Source organism: Amphiprion ocellaris, chromosome 2, assembly GCF_022539595.1.
Source record: "Amphiprion ocellaris isolate individual 3 ecotype Okinawa chromosome 2, ASM2253959v1, whole genome shotgun sequence".
NCBI lineage: Eukaryota > Metazoa > Chordata > Actinopteri > Pomacentridae > Amphiprion > Amphiprion ocellaris.
In genome coordinates this window covers 21,233,642-21,259,185 of record NC_072767.1, presented here as the reverse complement: position 1 = coordinate 21,259,185, position 25,544 = coordinate 21,233,642, and the positions used below count along the sequence as shown (strand labels likewise).

At 39.2% G+C, this 25,544-nt stretch overlaps 1 protein-coding gene across 2 annotated transcripts; it reads right to left on the bottom strand.

Moving 5' to 3' along the window:
* swt1 (SWT1 RNA endoribonuclease homolog) lies at window positions 1-25,149 on the bottom strand. 2 transcript variants are annotated; one of them, XM_023264583.3, is made up of 17 exons: window positions 25,060-25,149; window positions 24,360-24,429; window positions 22,987-23,039; window positions 21,794-22,856; window positions 21,501-21,630; window positions 20,635-20,736; window positions 19,882-20,073; window positions 19,011-19,104; window positions 18,332-18,573; window positions 17,732-17,880; window positions 16,759-16,897; window positions 14,631-14,770; window positions 14,164-14,312; window positions 13,575-13,721; window positions 9,135-9,201; window positions 8,916-8,983; window positions 1-803 (listed from the first exon to the last, which is right to left on the bottom strand). In XM_023264583.3, the coding sequence occupies exons 2-17, from the start codon at window positions 24,423-24,425 to the stop codon at window positions 704-706; spliced, it is 2,901 nt and encodes a 966-aa protein (XP_023120351.2). In that variant the 5' UTR covers window positions 24,426-24,429; window positions 25,060-25,149; the 3' UTR covers window positions 1-703. The 2 variants fall into 2 exon arrangements, with proteins under 2 accessions (XP_023120351.2, XP_023120352.2); XM_023264584.3 differs by lacking the exon at window positions 25,060-25,149 and adding an exon at window positions 24,914-25,051.
* Between the last annotated feature and the right edge of the window lie 395 nt (window positions 25,150-25,544).

Below are 25,544 nucleotides of genomic sequence, written 5' to 3'. Positions count from 1 at the left end.
TGCAGATAAGAAAAATAAGTCTTTAATAAGACAACGCTTCAAAATATTTACAACTCCTTTTAAAATAAACTCTCATTTTTCTTTTACATTTGACTTCAACCAAAATGATAAAATAATAGTCATTAAATGCAGCAGTTTCTTGTTGTAAACATCAAACTCTTACATAAAACATATTCTGCTCTCAAATTTATAACCCGTGAGAAGCTGCGATAAAGATCTGTCATTTAACGGATCTCTTTAAATAAATAGATAGAAAATGTAAGGTGCGTGAACATTTCTTCATTAAATGTTACTTGAAATGTAAAAATGTCCTGCGGAGGATGAAATATGAAAACTCACTGCTCAACTGACTGGAAGATTGAGAGGAGACCTGAGAATCAAATGTAAAAAAGCTGAATGAATGTTGGAGAATGCTCACAGCAATACTTACTGAATTCCACATACTGGAATACAGGAAATAGAGTGTTTAACAAACCTTTAGAATGATAGAGAACATCCACAGACATCCATTCACTCAGAGGACACAGTATTGAAATAAACGTTTGTATGGATGGAGGATGAAGAGGTAAACAGGTCCAGTCACAAGAGGCTCAGTCTGAGCAGTTATGCCTTTAACTTACAGTTTTTAGTCCAAGTAAAGGGTCTCGTATTTCAGCATCTGCTTGGCTGATGAGCAAACGTCCCGACACAGGTCCAATCAGCGCTACGTGGTGAAGGTGCTGTGTTGGCTCGTGGCCCAAACACAATGGTCCAAGGCCTGTTGCAGCTCCATTAACTGGCTCCCTCCGACTCTGAGCTTCTCCCTGGAAACACAGGAAAGGCATTTATTAGACACAAAACACAGAAATTGATGCAAAGACAGCAGGAAGACAGAAGAAGACAGAAGAAGACATAAATACATTGGAGTGTTTGACAGGTGGAAAGACCTTTAAATGCCTCCCCCTTCCAAATGTGTAACTGCTCACTTTAAAAACCAAGAGCCACAACCTGCCTGAGCAGAAAATATGAGTCTCACATTAATTCTTAAACGATGTCCTGCAGCTGTTTGGCTTTTATAAATGCTGGCTGGAAAGAAAGGACAGATTGATTATGTAATGTCAAGTTTGAACTATTCAATTAACTATTTGCTGTGAAGCTTCATTCGAATGCCTTCATCAGTGGCAAAATAAAAAAATAAATCCTGACTGGGTTAATCGGTTCAGTATTTCTTATTGCATTATTGGAAGTTATTTGCAAGGACGCGTCACATGTCCAGAATGCAGAGGCCCTGAATGTGATGTTCCTTCAACAATTGCCATCTTACCCTCCTGGACTCTGCAGGTGGATGTTTAAACCAAGTGGCGTTTTAAAGGAAAAGTACACCTTGCTTTTAGTATTTAAGCTCAGCTAAGCTAAAACCAGCCAGTCTCCAGCTCTGCAAATCTGCTAATGTTAAAGTCCCGTTCTGGTCATTGATTAAAGCCCTAAAACTCATCTCAGTGTATCAGAGTTACATATTTATAAAAATTTCTCCTAAAAAACAATCCGTTCCTGCTTTAAAATGGCTTAGATGTAAGTATACGATGTGCCTGTCTTTATCTGAACTCACTGATCCCAACTCGCTGCTGAAGCACATTAGCTCAACTGATCTGCTCAAACACTGTAAAGCTACTCCGTGCTACACCATGGCCTATTGTAACACTGGACTGATTTAGCAATACATGTTTGAACTGGAAACCGATTTTAAAGAAGAATAACTATACAGAAAGCCCCACCTTACAAGTTGAAACGACGGGTTCCTGTGGTTTGTTACGTAAGAAACTCTGGAAGTCCTAATCACTGTTTATACAATATGTCTTCCAGTGTATGAAAAGCACCTTATGGACATGTTAGCTAGGGAAAAAATGTGATTTCTGGGAGGACAGGTGTGGCACTATTCTTCGGCCCTTTATAGTCAGTACTTTACCGTCTTTTATTCTGCATTATCAACCATCCTCTCTTCAAAATGAAATCTGGAAAAAAGTTACATTATGTATGTTGATGGGCTTTTTCGTCATGCATTTGTGGAGCACGTCACAGGAATCAATACTGTGTGTTTGTACATAGCACAAGTTGTCCAGTCTGGAGATAGTGGTCACAGGGCAAAAAAAAAAAAAATGTGGTGGTACAATGTACATTTTTGTTTTTTGGTTAAGTAACTTTTGTTGACCTATGTCATGTTGGGGGTGGCTGTGGCTCAGGTGGTAGAGCGGGTCGTCCAATGATCAAAGGGTCGGCGGTTCGATTCCCGCTCTGTTGTGTCCTTGGGCAAGACACTTTACCCACCTGGCCTCCAGTGTGGCTACTTACACTGGAGTATGAATGTGTGTGAATGTTGGTGGTGGTCGGAGGGGCTGTAGGTGCAGATTAGCAGCCACGCTTCCATCAGTCTGCCCCAGGGCAGCTGTGGCTACAAATGTAGTTTACCACCACCGAGTGAGAATGTGTGAGTGAATGAATAATGGATTCATTGTGAAGCGCTCTGAGTGCCTTGAAAAGCGCTATATAAATCTAATCCATTATTATTATTATTATTATGTGGGGGCCACAGCCTGCCGATTGGTTCTGTTGCCTGTTTATTCCTTTGCATACTTGACAAAACCATTCATAGCAAAAACCTTTAAAACCTAAACATGTAACAATCCAGTAGAACTATATGATTCAACCGTCGTAGTATCTGGATGAATCCATCCGACATCTTGATGACTGAGCTTTCTATGTGCTGATCATGTTCAGGACACAATGTCCATCACAGACAAAAGAGCTTCTGTTTACACTGAAGCTTCCAGAAACTCTGGATTTCAATAGCAGCTTTTTATGCACATTTCTGCCCAGCTGAACTACATTCTTCTGGTTACGACACCACATACATCCAGCCAGCTGCAAACGCACAAGAAAAACACACAGCCAGTCTTCACCACGAGCACAGTCTTGGCAACGGCTGCTTGGCAGCAGAGACACTGAGGGAGCTTGTTGCTTGTTTGTTTCCTCCTCTGCTTTGTTTCCATTGGAACGTTGCGTAACTGCAGGAAGGAAAGAAGGAGAAGAATCTGCTGGCCGTTGATGCTCCCTATTTTCATCCTGCATCTATCCATCCACTTCCCTCTCTCCAGCCACGCGTATAGCTGTGTGTTTTCATAACGTGTGGAAACGACAGGTTGTTACCCACTGTTCTCTTTTGTCAGGTTTAGGCTATTCCCAGGATGTGCTGGTCTGTCACAACTAATGTGCTTTTTCATTCTAGCATGTTCCATAGACGGAGGGAGTGTATGAAAGGTTTCCTGTCAAAGTGTTTACATTGACAACTTTGGGTTCACTGTTGTGACACACTGGTCGTGTCAAAGAGCATCAAACACTGATCTAGTCGCACAAAGTCAGTGACGCACTTGAATTGTGAGCAGTCACTGACCCAGATTGACAATGTATACACAAAGAGGCAACTCTGTGCTGCCTCTGTGTGTTACATAACAGCCTACATGTGTTTGACAGGTAATTAATGGATATCCTCAGGAGACAGTAATGATCTGCGCTGAACTGAATGTTGGACCACATGACCTGGTGAGATGACATAACTGCTAACAGTCCTCATCCAGCCAATCATGTCGTTATTTGGAACAGACAACAATTGCATTCTCTTTCTACTTAGCTATAATTGCTGCTATGGACTCATAGATCATCTCCACAATCCAGTTTTCAGTGTTAGTTGTATTTTTGTTTAGTTTTTGGTTGGTCTCTTGTTCAGATTTTCTCTTTATAACTACCTGTAAAGTTCCTGCCAATAAGCATGAGACAACATTATTCCAATATGTCACTGGACGCTCTGTACCGCAACTACACTGGGATGGATTCTGTGTTGAAATCTTATTCACGTTATCTTATGCTTTTAGAGGAAACCAAGGCTTCATCAAAAGCGAGTTTTTCCATTTTGAAATCATCTGAAGCAAAATATTGACCTTTAAGACTGTGACTCAGCCCAGGCTTATGAAGGAATGCGAGTTTAATGATAGAAAGGTGGCACTGGGCTGCTTTTTAAAATGTCTGACGTGTAAAGACATGCAAAGGCCTTTGGTGCAGTCTAATTATAATAATAAATGGAGAAACAGTATTGTGCTTAAGTAATACAAAATAGAGGCTGAAAGAGTTTTTGTGTGTCTGCCCCTCTATGTCTCACATGGCTCTGATTAATCCATCTGTATGACTGAACTGGTGAGAAACAGCTGAAAGACAATAATCTGTCTCCATAAACGCAAAGCAGTTTCTCTTCGGGATAGTTTTTTATGAACAATGAACAGAAAATTAAGTAAAGCCAGGCCTTAGGCTTTCCTCCACTGAACAATGTGTTGTTCCCTGTAGGCTTCTCACATAGCAGAGCACTGTTTCCCCCCCTGTGCCATTCTGTTTGGCAGAGTTACATAAAAGTACCCTGTAAATATTATGACATAAGACAATGCCAAAAGGAGTCACTGCTAAAATATAAGAAGGTGACCTTTAGGGTTGTGTGTCTGAGTCAGGGAATTATGTAAGAAATGATATGCAGGTTAACCACGAACGGCAACATGTGATCATGCATTCATATATGCACAATGTGAGAAAGATCATCAGTGCTGCCTGGACAACTCAGTAACCACCAACCCTGAAGACACAAGCACACATTCATACAGTATATACAATCATCACAGGAGGTGTTTTCAAGTGCATACGTGTCAGGAAAATCTGACAGCTTAGGAAGCATACATGTAGAGAAAATATCCCCATCCTGTAGAAAGAAAGCGCTCGTACAGAATACAGATGCAGGGCTACATTTAGTGAAATATTTATTAGACCTGAATGTATTGTAGCAGAAGGCAAACTGGGCTGAGCCTCAAGACTTCACAAAAACAGGACAGTAAAACTTGTTTGGATCCTTTGCCTCCCTTTTTTCTTAATTAAAAAAAAAAACAATAATACTGAGATGGCTGTCAGAAAATGGTTTATGTAAACGCACAAGTGCATACATGTCATGTTGCCAACCATGTTATGGCTTCACATTAGTGTTATTCCATGCTATGGGGACTACTACTTTGAAATACATGGAAATTATGCCTCCAGTTATCTAAAAATGACACTTTTTTTTTTTTTTTAAAAACAACGGTGCTACTCTTTGGCTGGAATGATGAAGTAATTGTTATTAACAGAAACCACAGAACCAATTTAAAGCCATTTATTTGAAGTGATTGGAGACTGACTAGAAGACTGAGAAAATCAATTCTACTAATAGTGAAAGTCAATATTTCCCATACTGTGATAATGAAATTATCAGAAAAAGCTTCTGACAGTCAAACAGCAGCATTAAGAGAAGACATACAATGGCCAGGAAGTAAATAATGTGTCTATCAGATTGTGCTGTAAACTATGTCCCACCTTCTAAACACATAATAGCTCTCCTGTATAGATAATATTAAACTGCAATAGCCAAATCACAGTCGAACCATTAGCTGACTAACTGTTTATAACAAAGTGTTCATATGCCAATGGATCTCAAGTTGATCATTTTGTAATGTGTTGTTTACAGTATTATAAAGTCCACAGGCATGTGTTATCAAGAAAGCTAAAGCAAAGAGAACACTCTCTAATCTGTCATTATAAAAACTTATCTGCTGTTGCTCACTTGTACTAAACACTGTCATTGAACAAACGTGCTCCTGGAGCGTGGCCTCCCTAAGGCCTTATATAACTCATGACATCATACAACTGCGCTCAGCACAGAAATCAAATATTTAACACCGCAGATAATGCGCTCACTAAGTAAAGGCCCAGATCATTCCACAGTTAATGTAGCAAATAAAAAATTTACAATCACAACACAGTCGGCTTAACTTTGTCTTTCAGCAGTGACCTGTCTGAACAAAAGCTGGAATGATGTGACTGGTAAGTGCTCGCAAAGCTCTTCAGCAAAGTGACACAGCAGATGTCGTCTTTAATACTATACAAACTGCCGGCTTCATTATGGCTTCACATTACTGTTATTCCATGCAAGGAACTACTTCCTTGGAATGCAGGGAAATTATATCTCCACCTATCTAAAGATAGCAGTTTTTTTAACAACTGTGCTACCATATGGCTTCAATGATAAAGTAATCATTATCAACAGAAACCACAGAAGCAATTCAGAGAAATTTATTTGAAGTGATTGAAGACTGAGAAAATCAATTCTACTAACAGTGAAAGTCAATATTTCCCATACTGTGATAATGAAATTATCAGAAAAAGCTCCTGACAGTCAAACAGGAGCATTAAGAGAAGACACATGGTAACCAGGAAGTAAATAATCTGTTGAATACATAGACCTGCGGCTTGTTTCCATGGTAGCTGCTCAGCTGAACCTGCAGGCAGAAATACGGCTGCAATTTAGCTTGAGAACCATATCACGATGGAATGAAGGGCTTAGCGATTCTGTTCATCCCTGGATGCGTGCTGTCTGTTATGCTTTATCAGGGGCTGCAAGTATGAAATTAAAGTTTGCTTTTCCCTCACAAAAAAGCAAGATAAACACAAACAGGAGTTGAATAAAATCACCTCGGACAAAATACTGCATGTGTGTTACTTTACACTTGTTAAGAATGAATGGTAGGTGAAAACGAATATTGATACTGAAAAGTAATGTAAGAAAATATCAGAGCGGCAAGTAGTTTTATTATGGATTATTAATCTATGTATCGTATTGTTAGGTCCTTAAATGTTGCGTGATGTGTTAAAAATCCAAATATACTGTCTGTGTTTTCCTTAGATATACAATTACAGCTAAGGACAATACAGACATTTTAATTTGAGAATGAAGAGACAAGAAAACAATCATCTAAAAGCAATTTTTTGACATACACACGACAAAAGTTGCTATGTTGAATAGCTGTTTTCATCATAACTAATGTACATCATAGGTGAGACATTTTACAGTTGGACGATGAACTATTCAGTGATGTCGAGCGGACCAACATTGTAATGACGGCACAGCTTCCAATTGACCTCAAACTAGGCTGTAATTTCCGTCTGGTTCATTTATGTCTAGTTTTAATCTCAATTTCCAAGTGACATCAAACCAAGACTCCAAAAAGCCAAAGATATACAATTACTGTGGGTCTGCTTGTGCCTAGAGATCCTTCATACCTTCCAGTATAGCTCTGTTCAACTTCAACAGTGGATATTGTGGATCATATTTTTTTGTTAAATGCCTGCCTTTAACAGTAATACATTTTCTGTTGTGGTTGAATATATTGAATTAATAGTGGTCACAGACACAAAGAATTTCATGGCCAATAAATCAAAATAACTACATTTTAAAAACACAAAAAAACACAAAGTGCTTACATCCAAGAGCTGTACCCAACAATAAATCATTTGTCATTTTCTCTTTTGCCTTCCCTTTTTGCTCTATTTCCCTCCCATTCGATGAGTTCACGCTCGATATTACCAAGTTAAACTTAAAGTCGATATTTATTTGTGGCCTCACATGGGGATTTGAACTCTAACCTCCCAAGTGAAAATCTCCTGGTGCTATTTATACTGTCCTACCTGATCTGGGTAAAACGCTGTGACTGGCTAACATCTCCTGTCACATGCAACATTTTCTGAAGTCTGAAAACAGAGTCAAGAGGAAGAGATGCAGACGTCTAGTGTCCTCTCTGACCAGCTGAATTATAATATGCTGTAAGGTTAGTATGGAATTTTTGCTTAATTATACCCCCAAAATACTACTTACTCCAGCTTTAACTTTTACTCTCTCTCAGATCTTTAAAAAACCCTCACAATATTTTCTATTATCAAACAACACAACGATTATCAGCGGCACAGCTGTTACCTGACAAATCCAGTAAACACTAGTAGTCGCTTAAGCAAAAGTTGTGACCAGTCTAAGTTTAACCATCCTATACATAAGGTGAAAAGCACAAAATATGCAGCCAAAAATAAGCAAAGTAAATGGGATCATTGTGTTCTATTACATGTTAGTATTAAAAAAGGCACTTGTGAGAGTCATGATAATGTCAGACAATTTGTAAATGTACAACCTATTACGTGACAAGAGACCGAATGGGAAGAAGTTACTATGTGGTCCTAAATTCAGCTCTTCTTTGGGCTGCCTACAAATCCCATCTCCTTCCATAAGATACTTACAATCTGCAACTGAATAATGCTGAGCTGTAGGCCTCAGGTTAAAATAAGCTGCGTAAGCCAGACTGCAGGACTATAACCTCATGAAGTGACACATAACTATACTTCAGTTGTGATCCTGGCTAAGCTTGTTAACGCTTCCTTTACTTTATGAGAGTCCATGCAGGAGCTCTGTCAGATCTCCATGGTTCAAATAAAGTCGGGTGGTTACTAAACATTTATTTCCTGTTTGTTCTGCCCCTTGAAAATTAAGCCTTTGTGCAGAACCAACATTAAGTCCCGTCAGTGCAACAAAGAAGTCATCATGTTTCAACACCTGACAAGAATCAGGTAACTGCATATGAGCATTTCCATTGTACACCAGCCTGCTGATCACTGAGGTGTCCTTTCAAAGAAATATGTCAGCAATGAGTGTCACAATTGTTTTGAAATGTTGGCATGGTCACCATCATTGTGAGAGGTCTGTTGGTGATATCTAAAAGCAGGGCTATTATGGCAGAGTAACGGCTACAACGCAAGAAAAACACACATACTTGCCCGGGCATGCTGAGAATTCTGAGAACTTGTGAGATTGCAATATTTGGTGAGAAGTGAAGTCGTTGCTAAATACATCCATCACTTCAGATGGCACATCAACAATCCCTCTGACGTACTGGACACAAAGGGCACACTGTAGCGGCAGCCAAATTGTACACATTCTTCATAACAGTAAATAAACAACTATCATTGTTATGCAAGTGAATGTGCGCTACCTGTAGTTGTGTTGTGAGAAACAGTCAAGAAGGTCTTTGGCTGTTAATCTGGAATCTTCATTAGTAAGCTGCAACACAAGACATAAGAACTGAGTTAAAAATGAGCAGATTAAGGTGAGCTCAACCTGGCAAAGTCCACTGTGAGGCAAAAAGGTCAAATATGTTTCATTAAAACAGCAGTCATCTAAATTACTCCAATAACTGAGACATGATACCAACCTCATTGGACTGGATGATGCTGAGTAGATTTTGGACTTCCTCCAAACCAGGAGCTGAGGACAAAACACTGAGGAACAAAAACACAAATCTATGAGACCAATCTTGAAACAAGTCGAGTCTACACCAAATCTACACCTGAATTTGGAAGAAACTTTTAATGAGTGAATCTGCTCTAAAAAAGCTTTTGTTTGTGACAGTAAGATCAGTTTAGTGTGTATTTAACAATGTAAATGAGCATTTTAACTCTCTGAACCGCAAGCAGTTTCAAAGCATTTTTTGCTCCTGTCATATCTTTACTCAGTGTGGGCTCATTTTTAACTGCAAAATAAAACTGCACCTCTCTGGAAACAACACAAACGTGACTAGAAGTAGGCAGAACTAAAAGAACTTATGCAAGTTTTGTATGTAATGCCATGACAAATGTTAAAAAAAGAAAAAAAAAAAACAAGAAAGAAGAAAAGAAAAACATACCAAAACAAAAACAAAAGTTGATTTTCTTTGATGATTCAATTTCCAACAACTGAAAAAAACAAGAAATCAACATTTCCTATATTTTTGCCCACAGATGTTACAAAAAAAATAGTGACTATACAAACTATTGATATTTCACTATTTACATTTTCATAGCCTCTACAAAGTCAGCGATTTTCCACACTACTGTGCACATCTCTAAGCTCTACAGAGCTGTTCCGTCATGCTGAATGTATTCCAAAAGTGTGCTCCACTGTGTACCGTTTTTGGGACATGCTCTATTTACTTTATAGTTCAAGTGTGTTTTATTTTCCTCTCCGTTGTTCTAAATGGTTTCCATGCTCGTCTCCTATCTGCTCTGTGTAATAGCGGCCTGCAGTTCGGCCGGTCACGGGACTCTTGGTCACTTTTAAGTCACTCAAGACTTTTCCATTGCATGAAGGAGTAGAGAATTTTTAAAAAGTTTTATTTCTTTACAGAATCTGTTTAAAACAAAGAGTTTATTTTTGACAAATTGTTTAATGAGGTGCGCACAATAAGTGATTCTGATTAAATATAAGCTAAGATTTGCTAAGTTTTACAGACAGAATCGCATGCAAAATATTAGTTATTCAATGACTGAGGCTGACAATCTGAGGACTCTTACAGTATTTACAGCAACTGGCTCTGATAAATGGTGCCATTTTAGAGATTTTTAAAAGATGATTAAGCCTTTCAAACCTGCTGGCGTACCTTAGAGTTCACAGGATTAAATACCAATAAAGATAATTTTATTTATTTGATATCTGTCTCTCCTTTGCCACAAAGTTTACAAAAAAATGAGTATTTAATTCTTTGATGCTTTAGCTATAAATCCATCCACCACTATGCACCTGATCAAAACGCACACATGCAAACCCACGTCACTGTCAAAAACGGCATCACAGTAAGATGCTCCGAAGGCGTAGGGAAAATATAGAGTAAGAGACAAAAAGACTGCAAGCAATGATGGTAAAGGAGAGAAGAATGAGGAATAGAAAATGGTAATTGGAGCAGAGATCTAAATTATCCATGTCTAGTGTCCACCGAATGAGAAAAATGAGTGAGGGGGAGACAGAGAGAGATAGCATGTATGGAATGAGTCATAGCTCTGCTCAAACACGTGAAAATGAGTCTGGCTGTCTCCTAGACAACGGTGCTCAGGCAGCCCAATACACACTTCATGTGCAGAGACAGGTGCAGATACACACACAGAATGTACACAGTGAAATAAGATTCCTGCACATGGAGTAACATAGTAGTAAATCTTATCCTAACTCATTAAACATTACATTTCACAGTAATGTTTATACTGTGCGCATGTTAAAGAATAATGACTTTCTTGTCATTGAACATTTAAGTGAGGGTTTTTTTTTGTATATATTAAGACTCAAATTAACTTATTTTGCTTCACACCATTGGGCACATTAATCCAAAGTAGTAGCATTCATGTTGCCATTTTATTCTCCCCTTTTCCATCATGAGCTTACTTAGAACACTTTGGTTTATCAGCATCTCGCTTTTTGGTGTATACACATCCATCTGTCTCCCCACTGATAAATATGCAAGTATACTTACTATATATTTACTTATATATTCAGAGTGAGAGTTGTGAGCATCCCGCAACTCCAAATACAGAGACACAATAACTACAAGCCTGAGAGAAAAGCAAGATCTGAAAAAAGTTTCAGAGTGCAGAGCAAGCATCGGCACCTTCACCAGACTGAGGTATTGATTGTGCTCAGGGCTTCAGAAACAACAACAACAGTTTCTACACACAAAGAGCTACAAATATGTTATCATCACAACCGTAGCCACACCACAAACCATCTCTACCTTTCAGAATGATTAACATCACCCAAAAACATGCTTTGGCACATACAGATGTACCATCACAGGACATACTCAACGTGAAAATACAGATAAACATCACAGAACACACATAGTAAGTACATGTGATATAATCAAAACATCCGGGAAGTATGATACAATGAAACTTGTGGTAATGGAACGAGTCTAAACTGTGCAGCACAGACAATAAAAAGAGGAACTGAGAGACCTAGAGGGTTTAAGAGGTAATAAAATGGACTGAGGACACATTTAGAAGTTTAGTGACCTGAGAGGCCTCCCTTTGTCTGTTTTAAAGTCACTGAACTACCGTCTTCCATCATTATAGCAATAAAAAACCAGAAACGATCTTATCTTTAGTTAAAATCATTAGTGTCTAAAAAGCTAACATCTGTTTGGTAGAACAGAGTCTGCACTAGGAGGCATTTCTGTATGACGCAACATGTTACAGATTTAGCTGGGAGCAGCAAAAACCAAGAAAACAGTGAAGACAGGAAATGAAGCACGTCTACAAACATAACATCACAAGTATAATTTCTGATCAAATGCAAACCACAGCAGTAAGGAGCTGGAAGGTGCAGAGAAGCAGCAATGGACTGTCTTAGTTCAAGTAGACACTAAATACTGTCTAAACTAAATTAATGTCCACCTTTTCTCACATCAAACAAAGATTCTTTATAGGGGCATATCACTATCAGAGGAAAAGTCATCTATGCTGGTTTTGCAGACTTGAAAAGCAGGAGTTGAGAGTGACACCTGGATGAAACAGAGGGATCTCAGCAGACACTTTGCCCTTTGGATGGCAGGAGTTTAATGTTACTTACCCTCAAAGAGACCTAAATGTCACAATGAATTCTGTTCAGGAAATGAATAATGCAGGTTTGTGTGATATTTAGGTGTTGTATGTCTGTGTGTGAGAGAGAGATTGGGTCCAGTATTTCATTTTTTTTTTTTTTTTTTTAAAGAAATACTGGTGAATACATAGTCAACTAACAGCTTTAAAGATAAAAGCCTGGTAATTTCTCTAAATTATACTGATGTGTAAATTGCTGGAGCACTGCAGACTTGATTAGTTACTAGTAGGAAAACCGGTTGCCCCTATTCTTGAAGAATTGAATACTCTGAGAATAAAAGCAGAGCTGTTGAATGTGAGCAGACCCTCTTTAATTACTGTATACATGTCAACAGCTGAATGAGAAAGTATGTAAAATGATCTTAATTTGGGCTTCCTCCTTAGAAGGAACTGGAATGCGTTGCTGGGGAAATGGGCGTCTGGAATGACCTGCTTAATTGTATTATTTACACATTCTTTTGATACTGTAAAAGGTCTGAAAGGATCTGTGATTAAATGTTTTCCGACATGTGCCACAGCAGACGTGTGGATCAACACTGAGAGAATGCAAACAGTTAAACAAGGAAATGACTGCAAACTGGTGTTGCAAGCCAACTTTCTGCTTTGAGATGGCAGATATGTGAAGTGAACTGACATCATTCGTGTTCGCTTGAAAGACTGACATCATCCTAGTACGAGTTCACAAAGCACATTAGTCATCAAGAACTCTGATGATATTTCATCCTGCAGTCTTTTTATGAGGTCCTCATTACAATCAACCCAAGATCACTTCAATTTCATGCCCCAGTGTGATTGGTGGATGATTGCAAACCTCTTGAAAAGCCTATTATTTTCAGCTGTTCATGCAGACACAAGCAGATGCAGTGGCAAACTTTACAGGATGTCAAGACGTCCTTGAGGTAAGATTTTGCTCCTTGAAGGCGCTGTGAGAAACTTTGCAATGCTACAGCAAAGTGCTCACTGCTGCGTCACAGGAAAGGTGATAAGGCAAAGGACAAGGTCAAACAGATTACACCCTGACCAGCACTACATGCCCAATAGAGCCTGAGAGCTATGCCAGCATAGAATACACACATAACTAAGACACAGGGAGGATATGGTTGGCTAAGGACAAGCCAAGGACAGTTTAAAAGGTGTTTCTTAAAGGGACTGGCTGTCGAGATCAAGGTCACTGAGGCTAACACGCAGATGAGCAAAATGTCCAGTGTTGTGTTTATTCTGACAGCAGTGATACGAGTGGGCCGACATACCTGCTGAAGGCTTGGAGCAGCTGTGAGACCATGGAGGACAGTTTGTGCAAACAGACTAAGCTGTCCTGTGGTGGTGGCGGACCTCCCACTGGCTGAGCACTCTGCATGGTGTAAGGGTCAAAGCCCAGAGCTTTGAACACTTCCAAGCTGTAACGTGACAGAAAAAAATGACCTCAGGGGTCAGTGGAATGAGAGAAAACTAAATACACAAACTAATCTCTAAAGTGTTGTTTCTGTTCTGGCAAATCATTACATGTAACTATTTATTGCCATTTTAATTGCTGGAATAGACTCTCTCGTATAATCAGCTGGTCGTTTTTGTCCATTATACACTCCTACTGAGCTGTCCTCATTGCAGAAGACCTTGCCACTGTACTTTCTGCAGTGTCCTCTTGCAGCAGGAAACAACTATTTCTGAAATCATGTTGCATAAAGTAAAGATGCTAAATAAAGAGCACTAATCCTTTAAACAAATCCAAGAAAATCTGTGAAAATAGGTCAGAAACACATCATCTTAACCTGTTATATGGAGTATCATCATAAGTGGAATCCAAACACTGCATTCATTAAAAATTCTCATCACACCCACCTCATTGAGTAAACTTTAGACCAGATGCTCTCAAACACAGCCCACACTTCCTGGTGAGAAACCTGAGCAGGTGTGGGCTGCTCTTCTTCATCATCATCATTCATGACAATATCACTGGAAGAAGAATCTCCCTCCGCAGACGGATGCAGCTGTTACCCAAATTGAAAAATAGTTTTAGAAATCCAACAGATTAAACTAAATGCTGTGTCTTCTACAAAAAAGGACACAGCTGTTTTGTCAGGTTTAAAACTTTAAACAGTCTAACTACCACTATGTGCTCTCTGAATACAGAGACAAAAACAATAAAAATCTCTTTAGGTGTTTATGTGCTTCCAAACCACAACATATAAAACAGTCAGACAGTGCAGTCTTAGAAAAGAAGCAAACTTTTTCCTGGAGAACAGAAGTGGAAATTTGAGCTTCCAGTGCATTAAGTGCCCTAAGGTTTAAAATGTGCTCCAGCTGACCTGAGATTGCAGCTCATTGAATATGACGTCCATTACAGAGATGGCGTTGGGAACAAGGCTCGAACTTTTCCAGAAAGCTTTCACAAGCTCCTTAGCTTCTTGAAGTGCCACTGAGGTAGTGCTACAGTCCACTGCTTCACCTGACAGAACACACAGATTTAGGCAGTATTAGCAATGCACACAGATGCACATAAAGCTAATATATACATTTAGTTGCAAGTCAACAAGTTACATCTAACAGAAACAAATGTGCTCATTTACATGTAAGATGCAATTCAAAACCACCAAATACTGCAGCATTGAAAATGAAGGTCATACAACACTGCTATAAATCCCTTCAACCAAAATGGAAACATTATGTTAGTATTGCATGACTGTTGTAATAAGCTGAATTAGTTTTAGCAAGGGGTTCCTAACAATATGGAGACTAGGTATAAAAGCACACACATAATGTAAATAACAAAAATATGAAAGTGAGGTAAAGGAGAGTGGATGTCAATGAGCAGATTCTTTGTTTGGGCAACCGTGTGTCAAGAACTGCTATGAATATAAAGATGGAAGGCAAAGCCAGGCAGTGGGACACTCTGGCCAAAAACAAGTCGGCTCATTCCACTATGAGCATGCGTGTGTGTCCATTTTGTTCAACGCTGTTTTCAGACTTGCAAAACCTGTGCACAATATGCTCTCATTACAATAAAACATGCATTTATACATATACGAGGGAGGACATGAACCTGTTGAATGATAAACACAAATTATTTCCACTATACATTTGAGAGAAGGCCATTTATTTTTCTGTATTCAAATCTCTTGCCCTTACGCATCTTACTCTTAGACTTCTAATTCCAGCTGTAGCTCTTAAAATTAGCCTTGCTACTTTGTAGGTGCATTTGAAAAGTCTGTCCTCACAAGTGTAGCTACAAGTGACTACACACACATTTCACAGCGTGCTTAAGGGAGACCAGAGAATCGCATGCAGTACTTTTCCACTCCTAGATTTGTTTTTAGCCTCACATACAGTTTATCCCTCCTCCTTTCCTCCACCTCCTCCTTCTTTTTCTCCTCCTCCTCCTCCTCCTCCTCCTCCTCCTCCTCCTCCTCCTCCTCCTACTCTCAGAGTCCTGGCACAGAACCAGGCTGCGTGGTACCGAGAGATCCAGACTCATGCATGTGAACCAAGGATAAACAGAACAAAACAGGGCAAAACCCCACAGTTTAAACCATTAACATTCTTGGGTGGATTAAAAAATGACTGTGCCACTGGTGTAGCAGTCACCCCCACACAGGTGGACACAGCCTGAATGAGAGACTGAGCCACACACACACATTTAGCAAGATAAGCATACAGCAAGTGGATCCAGCAATGAGATCCAGACCGAGGAGTGCTGCAGTGGGCGACTCAGCAGCTTTCTGACACACATTTGAGTCTCACACTTTAGCAGATGACCTGATTCTGGATGTAGTTCTGTAGGGTTCTAGCGCAGTGCAGGGCAGACAACGTCACACCCCCATGGAGTGGGGGTTTTATCTGAGGGATGACTCTGAGGGATGACTCAGAATAAAAAGAAAACACTGTTTTTCAATTAAGTGATGCACAGTTTTTGGATATCTGAGCTTTCAGCAATGAGCAATGTCATATTTTTTAGACAACTTAACGATTTTCATCAGTATAGCTGAGCTTATGGATTTGACATAGTAACAAGGGAACAATGATTATGCAGTATTTAGACACAAAAGGGAGCTCAGTTTGGATGCAGCTCAAGGTTATCGGTGTTTTTCAAAATCTATTCACATTCAAAGGAAGATTCAAATCAGCTCCTAGGAAACTGGCATCAAATGTTTTCATCTGGAGTGGATGATATTATCAAACTTTCCGTGCAAAAGAGGCTATGCTAAATTAAACAATGTCAGAGGCCATGCATTGTATACACAGATGGTGCAAGTCATAGCTGCTGCAAGATCTGTGACAGAAAGCTCAGACTGCTATTAAAATTAATGGAATAATGAAATTACCACACATGATCCAAAATAACCTTGTGTTCACAGAAGTATGTGGTCTTTAGAGGGCAGCACATAACCACTGCAATATATATTAACTGTTATTTCTTCCCCTTACATACCCACATACCTGAGTTAAAGAAGTTGATGAGATTCAAAACAGTTTGCAGTTTACTCCGTGGGACAATGAACCCAAAAACAGCAATCCAGTGCTTTTTTAAACACTGCAGGACATCTTTAAGAGTCCAGGGTGGCTTTTGATAAATAACCTGTTTACAGAAAGAAAAATACAATGAAACAAAGGCCTAAAATGTTAAAATAATACTAATCATTATTCACTATGTTATTTAAAAGACAGTTCAATACATATCACCAGTCATAGTCTGATGTAAATTTCAGTAGGCTGTATAAACTATATGTACATGCCTAGGCATGCATATTCTGTCTGTAATCCATTAAAATGTCTTTACATTTTTTATTCTTGCACTATTGTGCTCGGGGCAGTATCTGTGTTCTTGTTTACATTTTACAGAAACATACTGGGCCAATAAAGCTGATAATGATCTAGAGACATTCACTAAAACAGCCACCAATCAGCCACAACATTAAAACCATAGGCGGGTGACATGAATGACACTGAACTCTCATCTCCTGGTCTTCATGAGGGTGTTACTCAGCATGTATCAACCACCTAAACATTTTTGTAGACCAAGCAGTGTTTGCATTCTTGTTTGTATTTTACATGAAGATATTTGGCTACTAATGGTGATCTATAATTTAAAGACAGGACAGCTTCAGTGGTCCTGTGTACATGCCTTGATGGGTCAGAGCTGTTTTGGCAGTAAGAGGAGGACCAACACAATATCAGGCAGATGGTTTTAATGTTGTGGCTGGTCAGCGTACACACATATACTGTACGCATTGACCTACCCCATGTAAAGTAACAGATTAACCTATTTATACAATCTTTATTTCAATTATTTTACCCTATTTGGATTATTGTTTATGCTTGTAGCAACATATTTAGCCAATAAAGCTGATTCTGATTCACTGGACATTAAAATTTAGTCTCAAAAACACATCACTGACAGCATAAATATTACCTCTATCCAGAGGTCTTCATAAACAGCCTTCATCTCCACCTCTAACACATCAGACAGCACCTCACGTAAACAGTCCTCTAGTCCAGAAACATTTCTTCTAAGGTCCCATTTTGTCTTTTCCTCGTCTCTTTCACCGAGCCGCTTAGTATCTGTGGCCAGATGCATATTTGTATACATATATAAGTATAGAAACATAGATACATAAAGCAGAGCATCTGCTGTCCTTTACATGAGGGCAGATATGTGTATGTATGTGTAGAATAAGAGCTAGTAAGAGTATGTCAGCACAATCTACACAATATGAATTAAAGAAGCTGTTTCACAAGAACTGCACTTTTGGCATCTGCAGTACTAATTCAGTGTGTGTAGGTGATGAGTTCCTGGCATTTTTATTTGTTTTTATTTGGTCATTTCTTGTTAGAACAGTTTTAGTGATAAATTAAACAAACTGCCTTTACGTGAAGAAAAAAGGGAAAATAGGAAAGAGTGGGTGGACATGGTGAGAGCATGGATGGTATGTACTATGAACTGCTGCACGATGACGGAGCATGCCAAGTTACTTCCTGTTTTGCATGAAGAACGCATTAATCCTTGGCTCACCTTTCTCTATGAGTCCCACAGAACAGCCTGCTTTCTCTTGACTGTGTGGCTGAACTGGTGTGCTACTCCTGCTTAGCATTGGTGATGAGATCTGGGGGCTGACGTGAGGCAGCCTGGGAGCCTGAATGTTTTCCAGGATGTCAAGGCCATGTCTGGATCTCTCAACCTTTGACTCCAAATCATTCTTGCAGAGGGCATGCACCCCACTCAGGAGACCTTTACTGCACAGATTCTTATCATTGCTACAGAGAAATGATTGGAGGCACATTTTTAAATCAGATGGCAGTGACAACACAAAGAACTTGTATTACAGATATCCAGAATTATTTGACCAAATTAATGCGCAGCACTAATCCCTCGCGTATGCCCTTCGGTTTAGCAAAACAATTAATACCAGAGTGTGGGAAAATGACAATTGTTTAAAAACAGGTCAAAAGGATAAAGAAAATTAAATAATATAATGCCACAGCGAATGTGAGCCAAAAAATTCCTGAACTAAACTCAGAATTCCTTGCTCAGTACATCTATTGTTTGCCAATAACTGTCTGGCTCTCTTTCTCTCATCCCAACTGGAACTATCTGGCTGGACCCACTCACTGTCACATGCATGTGCATTATTAGCAGAGGACACACACTCTGCAGCAGCAGCAATACACTGTAGGGGGGAGGGGGAACTCACGTGCACAGGATAAGAGCACACTCTGGATACAGATTCTGGTATTGCAGGCAGCACTGCAGCACTCTGTCATCATTATTCTCAGCATTCACACCATCTGGGGACAAGAAGGTACAGAGAGACAGAGGTGAGGACATGACGACAAGAGTAACTGAGATAAACAATTCAGTCCACACAAGGACAAAAAGTTAGGTTTATTTAAGAACACTGAAAGTACATGGTAAACAGAATACACTATATAACAGAACACAACATGCTTTTTAAGAAGCGAGATTCAAAAGTAAAAAACACAAGGAGTTTTCATATCTATTTTAAAAGAAATGTTACATCATTTTATGCTTCAAAACACTTGACTGATCAATACAGTTAACATTACATGAATGCAACCTGCCCTTGAGAAGCACGCAATGTGTGTTATGATGATGAAAGAACAGCTTAGTGTTACTGCCCCCTAGTGTCTGTACAGTGAACAGTCAAGCCTTAGATACCTCAAGCAATGATGGGCTCCAATCTCTCACATCTAAAACTCAATAAAATACAGAAAGCTCATTCTAAATAATGGTATAGCAGAATGTTGCCTTTAATTGCAAGAATATAAATCATGTCAACGCATCTTAATATATTTTGAAAACTAATAACTAGGCTCTAAATAAATTCAGGTTTTACAGCTATGAAGTCCAGAAGGACTAGAGTGCTGTTATGACACGTAGATTATTCTGTTACAAAGGGTAAACCCATAGAAAAAGCAAAAAGGAAACACCTTCCACTTGAGTGCTTAATGTTTTGTCTGAAATGCTCACTGCCAAAAAACACGCTTCATTTGCGGGTTCCATCCTGGTTGCAATCAATGCATTTCCGTAAAATCGGCACTTACTGATGCTCTCAGCGGCCTGCTGCATAGACTGCCCCCAGAGGTAAGGTTCTCGTCTCTTCAAAGAGTTGTAAATGTACGAGATGGCAGGAGTTGCCAGGTGGGCCACAGATCCTGCAAAGCCTTTTCCTCTTTTTAGGGAATCCAACTCCTGAAGCACCACCCAGGGGATCAGGACGACAGGGAGGCCCAGGGCTAAGGAAACATGAAGCAGACACAGAACAAGTAGTGGCGAGCACATATTTCATGGCACAAATAAATTCCAAAATGGTGAAAATATAGTTTTTGACTTTCTTGGAATTTACATTTCTGTAAATTCTAATTTACTATTCAGTAATGTTCTCAGCTATAATGACCCTGCAATTAAACTCTTTGTTGGTAAGACAACACTTGATCATGTGGTCCAAAAACTACAATTATGCTCCTTAAGTGTGCTAAGATTACTGAATGAGGATATGACATATTCTTTAGACTGAGGTTTTACTTGGTCCTCCAGTTCTCCTAATAGCCCTGGAACATTACGACACGTCAACATGTATTGTTCCTTTTTTTTTACCAGAGACAGAAAACTTCCAAAGAGTTAAGACATCTCATGGTGACTTCTAGTGTTTAACTTCTAATTGGACCGGTTGGGAGTGGATCTAATTGCACTTAATTATATGACATAAGAAATGCCATGAATCATTCAGATAAACACAAAATGCTGATATAAAGAAAAAACTGGTTAAGTAATAATCTGTAGTATGTATTAAACACCTCCAAGGCCGTGAAATCTGATCTTCTTCACATAATCCAGGTGACTGAGGAGAATGTTGGTGTCCAGAACGAGGATCAGGCCTTGCTGAGGGGGCTGCGTGCCTGTAAAGACACATTTACATTTAGTTGAATTATCTAGCAGGTAAGTTAAATGAGCTCATACCAAGCAAACTCAGGAGACCGAAGAAATATATTTAAAAACTGTATTTACTAGTTAGACGATGGATCAAGAAAAATCAGAAATGTTGAACTAAGATGCAAAGGACGTGATATGACTTGTCTGATTTTTGTTTATCAAGCTTTTAAATAGTAAATACAGTTTTCTTAATACATTCATTGGGCCTACTAAGTTTTCCCAAAATATTCTTTAGACAAAACACAGGGACTGTGAGGCTCCTCATATCTCCATGGCCCTTGCTGTTGAACAATTGTTTACTTCTAAGGGGCCTGTGTGCAGCTTCTGGAAACACTGTTCTGACTGCTTATCTTAAGTCTGTCGATGGAGTTAGAGCCTTTAGTCCACTGGCCAGAGCAGTGGTAGTAAAAGTTCCTTCAAAACCCATGACTCTAACATTAAGCTGGTTGCAACAAAAATTTGAATAAATTGCTATGTGACTAATCAGCTCTTATTTTGTCTTTATCGCCATGTGTCACTCTGAAGCAAAACCAGATCTTTTTAAACATGCTGTTCCAGGTAAATCACAAAGTGAGGCCATAGCAAGGCATGCAACTTGGAACTTGACCTATAGTGCCTCCTTGTGGTTATTTAAACTGCATTTCACAGAGTTTATATGTAAAAGTTAATACTGTATTGATACATGGATATACAAAATTTGGAGGGTTTTAAGAAAAACACTGAAACTTACACTGTGTATCTGCAGGTGCCTCTTCTGGAGAATCTATGTCCATGCAGGTGAGCTCTCCATAGCTCTGCATGATATTGACCTCCAGTCTCTTCTCAGAGCGAGCAAGATGAAGCTCTTCAACCACTTGCATCTACAAAGTAATACATTTTAAAATAAAAACAAACATTCATTCATGAGCCATATTAAGCAAACACATGAATACATGACAAATCATTTTAATACATCAGCTACCAAAATGCTTTGTTCAGATCAAACTAACTTGTTTGGATGAAATGAACAATTCTTTTTATTACCTGGTCGTGCCACGGCGTAGTGGTGGTGGTTGGGAGCTGATGAGACAAAGATGACTTTTTATCTTGTCCTTCAAATGTATGTGCCACATCCAAACAGCTGTGAGCTTGTTGGACAGTTTGCTGATTAGTGCTGCTCACCGAAACCTTCTCCGAATCTGAGAGCTTAATTCCACGTTTGACATTTGTGATTGTGGAAATTGCTTTACCGTCATCAACTTGTCTTGGCTGAACCTTTTTTGGTATCTTAAAATCGGGAGGCACCGATGGTATGAGAGGAGGTATTTGTGTTTGAGTAGATGATGACTGAGCTGTTTTATGTGACCCTGATGTGACAGTCCATGAAACTGAAGTGTCTTTCTTCAGCACCTGAGAGCGACCCTCTGAAGAAGTGTGTTTGGCTAAGCTGGAAGACTTCTTTAGGTCAGAGGCAGAGGGATATTCTGCTTCTGGACACAAGCTCCTTCTGGCCTTTGACTCCTTCTCTTGAAGCCTTTGGTGCTTGTCTTTGACCAGCTCCCTTCTTCCTTCCTCTAAGGAATCCTTGGAGGAAGAGGAGGTAGGTTCCCGGGTCTTGTGAGTGCTACTGTCATTTCTAGTTCTTGACGGTTCCTTAGCTATATGCTTCCTTCTGTGTGCATCGTTCCTCTGCTTCTGTTCAGCAGAGACTAAACTACAACTTGTTGAGTACTTTCCTAATTTGGATGGGCTCCTCAGGGAAGACTTTTCATCTTTCCTGCCTTTAGATGTCTTCTCTGTTCTCGGAGGAGGTGTACGTAAATTGTTAGTGCTCAAGTGTGTTGAGGGTTCCCTTTCCACTGTCTTACTTCCACTGACAGTTTTATCTTTCCCTGAAACATAATGTTTCGCTTTGCTGGAGCAATTTTCCCCATGGAATGGCACAGAGACACTTTCTGTTTTAGTATACTGTTCTTCCTTCTTAATGGGTTTCTGTTCTGTTGCTTGTGTGTTTGCCAATCTGTAGACAGGCTTTTTGATCTGGCGGATGCTTTGGAAGTCATCATTAATGGTGGAAGGAACAGATTTTTCTTTTTCCTTATGGCTCCTTATGTTGAGGAACAAAACAAAGAACAGTGAGAAATTATTTTAAAAATAATAACAATTAAGTGAATGATATGCAGCTAAGTAACATCAAAATTAATTTGTTGATAATAGTTACATGTGCTCTATCTAACCTCTCACGACTCTTTACAGCTTTTTTTCTCTTGTCATCTTGTTCCCGTGATACCTGAAAAAGGAAAAAAATATTAAAATCTCAGTGTGTTGCAACAGTTTGTTGTAACTTAAAAGAAAACTCTTGACAACAGTAAATGTTTACTTTCTCTTGCAGCAGATATTTCTCTAATAAAGACTATCTTCAAAAGCAGAACCCTTTCAGTGTTTTAGTACAATTTTTCCATACAGAGCTTATGCCTTCATCAGACAAAAGGTCAAGAGAAAACATTAGGCTAAACACCTATAGATCTGTCTCTCATATCCCACTGCATAGCCATTTTAAAATTCACCTTGGTACACTAAAGAATTCCAACTCTTATTTTAGACATTGCTTATCTTCCTTTCTTTCTCAAAAAGACAAGAGTATTTTTTGTGTGACAAATCCCGCCTTGTTTGCACAGGGTCTTGACACACTAAGGATCCTTTCTGTGAAGCGATTTGTGGTTGATGCCACCATGGACACTCCTATGACATAGAAGACAATCATGTGCTATAGATTCTCAAGTTTCTAGGTCAATTCCACAATCTTCAACAGTCATTGAATCGTTTTCTTGGTCTTCCAATCATTCGCTGACCTTTGACAAACTCTGCATAGAACAGTTGTTTAGGTAGCCTGTCATCTTCCATTCTTACCAAGTGGCCCATCCACCGCAGCTGCTATTTTTTGATCCTACGTTCTATCAAGGGGCAGCCTGATTTAGAAAGGATGTCTAGGTTTGTTACTCTGTCTTGCCAGGTTACGTGTGGGACTTTGCCCAAGCAACATTGATGAATGGACTCCAGCTCCTTGATATGCAGAGCATATGTGTTCCATCTTTCTGAACCATAAAGTAAGGTGTTGATGACTACAGCTTGGTAGACAGCTATCTAAGTTGATAAGGTGATGTCGTGGCTGTTCCATACACAGGTGTACAACTACCCAAAGGAGGCTATATGATTTGAGATCTGACAATGTAGTCGCCCGTCCTCTGAGAGGACGCTCCTGAGATATGTAAAGGCATCAGTGTGTTACAGCTTACAATCATCACATTAACTGCGTGTATATGGCAGTAGCTGTCCCTACAATATAAGAAGAGCCCTTTTACAGCATTGGTGATTTTGTTTGTGATTTTTTCAAGAATGCAATAAAGTGCTTTGATTTGTTTGGTATTTAATTACTGGACTAACCAAAAACTGGCATTCTTGTCTGGTTATTTTATCCACAAATAATGATTCAAGTCATTTTACAGCAACTTTATAGTATCACAGTATCTCAGCATCACGATACATAGTTTTGTCTCCTCCCTGAAGCAACATAAACAAAGTAAACACGGCTGATAAATACTCTTCTCACCTTCTCATCTTCTTCACTTGAGGATGACGACTTCTTGTGCCTTCTCTTTTTTGACTTTTTAGACATTTTCCTGTTAAAGTAAGTTTAAAGAGTTATACAAACTATACTACAGTAATTATACAAACTCCTTAAACTTAAATTTAGCTTGATTATAACAGCACATCACTTCCTTTGGTTCTGGAGATAAATATCTAAAAACACTGTGCCAGTCATGCCTAGTTAAACAAAATCAAATTTCTCTAAATAAAGGGGAAAAAACATGGAAACATGACTTAAAATAAATGATTGAAATGATGACATGTCCTCTCTACGTGGCTGCCTTGTTGTCTTTTATGTAGTACCGTTAGTAGTCAGTTCAAAAGTGCAAACCACAGATAAACCTCAAAGACACACACATTGGACTGTAATGATACAAACATAACTACATACAGAAGTAACCGGAATCCATATTTAAATAATTTAGATATTTTTCAGATAGTCTAACACTTTTTGAAGTTTTAAACGAACTGTCAGACTCAAAACACACGACAGACAAGTCTAAAGCGAAGTCTTACCGTTAGCTCATTTAAGCTAGCTCAGAAAACAAACTACAAAACCGCAGCTATACATTCTAACTGTCTTCTCTGTGGTCGGAAAAAGCCTACGTTTAACAATTAAGTGGACAAAGGAGGTCAAACAGCAAGTCCAGGTAATGTATTACCTTGATACCGACTGTTTTCCAAAACATCCGCCGCGTTTCCTGTTTTTCTTCTTCTACTATTTGTGTTTTCCTTCCGGTGGTGTGTTTCCGCCCCACACGGACTGGAGGTCTGCGTTGGGTTAATAGACTGCCGAGAAATAAATACTGGATTCTTATAAAAGATACAGACAGCGTTGAAGTTTTCTAAAGAGCGAGACAAATGCAGACAAGTGCAGTGAACAGTTCAAGGTCAGTGGGAGCGAGAAGGATCAGCCTTCGTGTTTTATCTCGACTTCTCTACAATGTAATCCTCTGTGTACTGCATGAGCCAACCTTCCCACACAAGTCTTTACACCAAGGTTACAGCATGTTTTCAGGCCACACAGATGTTAACTTAGTCAGTTTTGTATTCACCAGACTCTCACTTCTGACTGCCATACAACCGAAAGGCAAAAATAATATTTTAAGTGAAGTAAACCTTTAAAATTGCAAGTATTTGGACTGAC